The 6275-nt window shown below is 44.7% G+C and overlaps 1 protein-coding gene across 2 annotated transcripts in view; it reads right to left on the reverse strand.

The window, feature by feature from the left end:
- Window positions 1–653: 653 nt before the first annotated feature.
- Window positions 654–6275, reverse strand: part of fhl2a (four and a half LIM domains 2a) — a 19449-nt gene continuing 13827 nt past the window's right edge. For both annotated transcript variants that reach the window (XM_041843921.1, XM_041843922.2), the window contains exons 4-6: window positions 3601–3770; window positions 1435–1621; window positions 654–948 (exon numbers count right to left, since the gene is read on the reverse strand). In XM_041843921.1, the coding sequence (XP_041699855.1) occupies window positions 797–948; window positions 1435–1621; window positions 3601–3770 (509 nt within the window). In that variant the 3' untranslated portion in view covers window positions 654–796. The remainder of the gene's footprint in view (window positions 949–1434; window positions 1622–3600; window positions 3771–6275) is intronic.

Below are 6275 nucleotides of genomic sequence, written 5' to 3' on the forward strand. Positions count from 1 at the left end.
GGGGACCTTGCAGGCGCTGCAGGATTTCAGTCCTTCACGGCGTAGTGTGTTACCAATTGTTTTCTTGGTGACTATGGTCCCAGCTGCCTTGAGATCATTAACAAGATCCTCCCGTGTAGTTCTGGGCTGAATCCTCACCGTTCTCATGATCATTGCAACTCCACGAGGTGAGATCTTGCATGGAGCCCCAGGCCGAGGGAGATTGACAGTTCTTCTGTGTTTCTTCCATTTGCGAATAATCGCACCAACTGTTGTCACCTTCTCACCAAGCTGCTTGGCGATGGTCTTGTAGCCCATCCCAGCCTTGTGTAGGTCTACAATCTTGTCCCTGACATCCTTGGAGAGCTCTTTGGTCTTGGCCATGATGGAGAGTATGGAATCTGATTGATTGATTGCTTCTGTGGACAGGTGTCTTTTTATACAGGTAACAAACTGAGATTAGGAGTGTGCTCCTAATCTCAGCTCGTTACCTGTATGAAAGACACCTGGGAGACAGAAATCTTTCTGATTGAGAGGGGGTCAAATACGTATTTCCCTCATTTAGAATGCAAATCAATTTATAACATTTTTGACATGTGTTCTTCTAGATTTTTTTGTTGTTATTCTGTCTCTCACTGTTCAAATAAACCTACCATTAAAATTGTAGACTGATCATTTCTTTGTCAGTGGGCAAATGTACAAAATCAGCAGGGGATCAAATACTTTTTTCCCTCACTGTATACAGTGATACTCAGTTGTGCTCTGATAAGTCGTTGTTGGGACTCTATTACTTCCTGGTTGTTTCGTTACTATCCAATCAGATGTCTTTGCCGCACTCGGGGCACAGGATGTCGTCACGCTCGGTGAGGAAACCCCGGCCAACTAGGGAGACGGAGCACTTCTTACAGTTGAAGCAGTCGTTGTGCCACTGGCGCTCTTCAAAGGAGATGTACTTACTGCCACCCAGACCTGAGAGAGACAGGAAGAGATGAACACATACTGTAATCAAAAGGTGAGGGATGTCTCTGCATCCTAAAACATAAATGGAGGAAACCGTAGAGCAGATATACAGCACCTTGCTTTCTCTAACCCAATTACATAGATCAGTGATTGGGGAGGGAGGAAAGGAGGAGACATTTAGTAAGGATTCAAACAGGGCCACAGTGTACAGCGTGATGGGTGAGTAAGTGATTGACTGACAGACTTACTGATTATAAGTTAGAACTGATTTAAAAGTGAGTATCTAATTGACTGACTGACTCACTCTGTTAGAGAGACAGGGTGTGTTCTGGTACACAATTTAATCGCAGGTCTGCACAGATGATCAGATCGTTATATCATGTTCGTTTAGTTCCTGATACACTAAGCACTAGTCCACGTGTTGTAAAGATCTAATAATCGGTGCATGACCTGAGCAGAAAACGTGCGTCTGGAACAGATGGAGAGATAGTTTACCGCTGATGGGGGTGGTGCAGGAGACACACTTCTTAGCGTACAGGTTGCAGAAACAGTTGAGGCAGTAGGCAAAGTCATCACGGGAGGTGAAGCGCTGGCCAGACAGCTGCTGCTTGCAGCCGGTGCACAGGAAGCAGTCCTTATGCCAGGGCTGGTCGCGATAGGTCACCCCACCAGTAGTGATGGGCTATTATAGGGAGAGACAGATACACACACATCAAACACATTCGACCATACACACACACACATACGTGCACAGTGACTGCACACAAGTGAGCACATACAGTGGGGAAAAAAAGTATTTAGTCAGCCACCAATTGTGCAAGTTCTCCCACTTAAAAAGATGAGAGAGGCCTGTAATTTTCATCATAGGTACACGTCAACTATGACAGACAAATTGAGAGAGAAAAAATCCAGAAAATCACATTGTAGGATTTTTTATTAATTTATTTGCAAATTATGGTGGAAAATAAGTATTTGGTCACCTACAAACAAGCAACATTTCTGGCTCTCACAGACCTGTAACAACTTCTTTAAGAGGCTCCTCTGTCCTCCACTCGTTACCTGTATTAATGGCACCTGTTTGAACTTATCAGTATAAAAGACACCTGTCCACAACCTCAAACAGTCACACTCCAAACTCCACTATGGCCAAGACCAAAGAGCTGTCAAAGGACACCAGAAACAAAATTGTAGACCTGCACCAGGCTGGGAAGACTGAATCTGCAAAAGGTAAGCAGCTTGGTTTAAAGAAATCAACTGTGGGAGCAATTATTAGGAAATGGAAGACATACAAGACCACTGATAATCTCCCTCGATTTGGGGCTCCACGCAAGATCTCACCCCGTGGGGTCAAAATGATCACAAGAACGGTGAGCAAAAATCCCAGAACCACACGGGGGGACCTAGTGAATGACCTGCAGAGAGCTGGGGCCAAAGTAACAAAGCCTACCATCAGTAACACACTACGCCGCCAGGGACTCAAATCCTGCAGTGCCAGACGTGTCCCCCTGCTTAAGCCAGTACATGTCCAGGCCCGTCTGAAGTTTGCTAGAGTGCATTTGGATGATCCAGAAGAGGATTGGGAGAATGTCATATGGTCAGATGAAACCAAAATATAACTTTTTGGTAAAAACTAAACTCGTCGTGTTTGGAGGACAAAGAATGCTGAGTTGCATCCAAAGAACACCATACCTACTGTAAAGCATGGGGTGGAAACATCATGCTTTGGGGCTGTTTTTCTGCAAAGGAACCAGGACGACTGATCCGTGTAAAGGAAAGAATGAATGGGGCCATGTATCGTGAGATTTTGAGTGAAAACCTCCTTCCATCAGCAAGGGCATTGAAGATGAAACGTGGCTGGGTCTTTCAGCATGACAATGATCCCAAACACACCGCCCGGGCAACGAATGAGTGGCTTCGTAAGAAGCATTTCAAGGTCCTGGAGTGGCCTAGCCAGTCTCTAGATCTCAACCCCATAGAAAATCTTTGGAGGGAGTTGAAAGTCCGTGTTGCCCAGCGACAGCCCCAAAACATCACTGCTCTAGAGGAGATCTGCATGGAGGAATGGGCCAAAATACCAGCAACAGTGTGTGAAAACCTTGTGAAGACTTACAGAAAATGTTTGTCCTGTGTCATTGCCAACAAAGGGTATATAACAAAGTATTGAGAAACTTTTGTTATTGACCAAATACTTATTTTCCACCATAATTTGCAAATAAATTCATAAAAAATCCTCCAATGTGATTTTCTCGATTTTTTTTCTCACATTTTGTCTGTCATAGTTGACGTGTACCTATGATGAAAATTACAGGCCTCTCTCATCTTTTTAAGTGGGAGAACTTGCACAATTGGTGGCTGACTAAATACTTTTCCCCCCACTACACACACACTACAAACCAGGCACCAACAGATACCAGATTTTAGCGGTTACAGCAATCCATTTAATAAATTGCCACGTGAATGGATAATGATTACACTTATGTACACATAAAGTGCTAATCGATCTTGCTCTAGTCTTGCCTGCCAGATTCACAGCCAATCTTTCAGCAGTTGTAGAAATAGCCCTGTTTTCTATCTGTATGATGTATACACCACTTTAGAGGACAGAAAAAGTGAGGAAGAGAAACTACAGTATTTACACTAAGGTCATGACCTTTGACCTACTTTCTTGCAGTGCACACACTGCATAGCAAACTGTTTCTCGTAGCAGGGCACACAGAAGTTGTGGTTCTCCTTGGGGATGAAACTCTTGGTGCCGATGGGCTGCTGGCAACGCTGGCAGGTGAAGCAGGTCTCATGCCAGCTGTTACCCTTATGCTCCATCTTCCTGGAACCTGCAGGGAGGGAGGGCGGGAGGGAGAGAGAGAGAGAGGGAAAGAGAGAGAGAGAGAGAGAGAGAGAGAGAGGGTGGGTGGGTGGGTAACGGAATTAGGGAGGATAGAGAATGAAGAGTGCGAAAGAGGATCAAATCTTATTTGCCACATGCGCCAAATACAACAGGTGTAGACATTACCGTGAAATGCTTACTTACAGCCCTTAAGCAACAATGCATTTATTTCTTAATAAAAAAAGTAAAATAAAACAACAACAAAAAAGTGTTAAGAAAAAAAGAGCAAAAATAAAATAACAGTAGGGAGGCTATATATACAGGGTGGTACCGGTGCAGAGTCAATGTGCGGGGGCACCGGCTAGTTGAGGTAGTTGAGGTAATATGTACAGTGAGGGAAAAAAGTATTTGATCCCCTGCTGATTTTGTACGTTTGCCCACTGACAAAGAAATGATCAGTCTATAATTTTAATGGTAGGTTTATTTGAACAGTGAGAGACAGAATAACAACAAAAAAATCCAGAAAAACGCATGTCAAAAATATTATACATTGATTTGCATTTTAATGAGGGAAATAAATATTTGACCCCTCTGCAAAACATGACTTAGTACTTGGTGGCAAAACCCTTGTTGGCAATCACAGAGGCCAGACGTTTCTTGTAGTTGGCCACCAGGTTTGCGCACATCTCAGGAGGGATTTTGTCCCACTCCTCTTTGCAGATCTTCTCCAAGTCATTAGGGTTCGAGGCTGACGTTTGGCAACTCGAACCTTCAGCTCCCTCCACAGATTTTCTATGGGATTAAGGTCTGGAGACTGGCTAGGCCACTCCAGGACCTTTTTTAAAATTTTTAAATTTTTTATTTTTTTTGCCATTTAGCAGACGCTTTTATCCAAAGCGACTTACAGTCATGCGTGCATACATTTTAATGTGCTTCTTCTTGAGCCACTCCTTTGTTGCCTTGGCCGTGTGTTTTGGGTCATTGTCATGCTGGAATACCCATCCACGACCCATTTTCAATGCCCTGGCTGAGGGAAGGAGGTTCTCACCCAAGAATTGATGCAGTGAAGTTGTCCTGTCCCCTTAGCAGAAAAACACCCCCCAAAGCATAATGTTTCCACCTCCATGTTTGACGGTGGGGATGGTGTTCTTGGGGTCATAGGCAGCATTCCTCCTCCTTCAAACACGGCGAGTTGAGTTGATGCCAAAGAGCTCAATTTTGGTCTCATCTGACCACAACACTTTCACCCAGTTCTCCTCTGAATCATTCAGATGTTCATTGGCAAACTTCAGACGGGCATGTATATGTGCTTTCTTGAGCAGGGGGAACTTGTGGGCGCTCCAGGATTTCAGTCCTTCACGGCGTAGTGTGTTACCAATTGTTTTCTTGGTGACTATGGTCCCAGCTGCCTTGAGATCATTGACAAGATCCTCCCGTGTAGTTCTGGGCTGATTCCTCACCGTTTTCATGATCATTGCAACTCCACGAGGTGAGATCTTGCATGGAGCCCCAGGCGGAGGGAGATTGACAGTTCTTTTGTGTTTCTTCCATTTGCGAATAATCGCACCAACTGTTGTCACCTTCTCACCAAGCTACTTGGCGATGGTCTTGTAGCCCATTCCAGCCTTGTGTAGGTCTACAATCTTGTCCCTGACATCCTTGGAGAGCTCTTTGGTCTTGGCCATGGTGGAGAGTTTGGAATCTGATTGATTGATTGATTGCTTCTGTGGACAGGTGTCTTTTATACAGGTAACAAGCTGAGATTAGGAGCATTCCCTTTAAGAGTGTGCTCCTAATCTCAGCTCATTACCTGTATAAAAGACACCTGGGAGCCAGAAATATTTCTGATTGAGAGGGGGTCAAATACTTATTTCCCTCATTAAAATGCAAATCAATTTATAACATTTTTGACATGCGTTTTTCTGGATTTTGTTGTTATTCTGTCTCTCACTGTTCAAATAAACCTACCATTCAAATTATAGACTGATCATTTCTTTGTCAGTGGGCAAACGTACAAAATCAGCAGGGGATCAAATACTTTTTTCCGTCACTGTACATGTGGGTAGAGTTAAAGTGACTATGCATAAATAATTAACAGAGTAGCAGGATCTAGACTTGGCGCTCCGGTACCGCTTGCCGTGCGGTAGCAGAGAGAACAGTCTATGACTAGGGTGGCTGGAGTCTTTGACAATTTTGAGGGCCTTCCTCTGACACCGCCTGGTATAGAGGTCCTGGATGGCAGGAAGCTTGGCCCCAGTGATGTACTGGGCCGTACGCACTACCCTCTGTAGTGTCTTGCGGTCGGAGGCCGAGCAGTTGCCATACCAGGCGGTGATGCAACCAGTCAGGATGGTCTCGATGGTGCAGCTGTATAACTTTTTGAGGATCTGAGGACCCATGCCAAATCCTTTCAGTCTCCTGAGGGGGAATAGGCTTTGTCGTGCCCTCTTCACGACTGTCTTGGTGTGTTTGGACCATGATAGTTCATTGGTGATGTGGACACCAAGGAACT

This window comes from Coregonus clupeaformis, chromosome 23, assembly GCF_020615455.1.
Source record: "Coregonus clupeaformis isolate EN_2021a chromosome 23, ASM2061545v1, whole genome shotgun sequence".
In the NCBI taxonomy this organism is placed as follows: domain Eukaryota; kingdom Metazoa; phylum Chordata; class Actinopteri; order Salmoniformes; family Salmonidae; genus Coregonus; species Coregonus clupeaformis.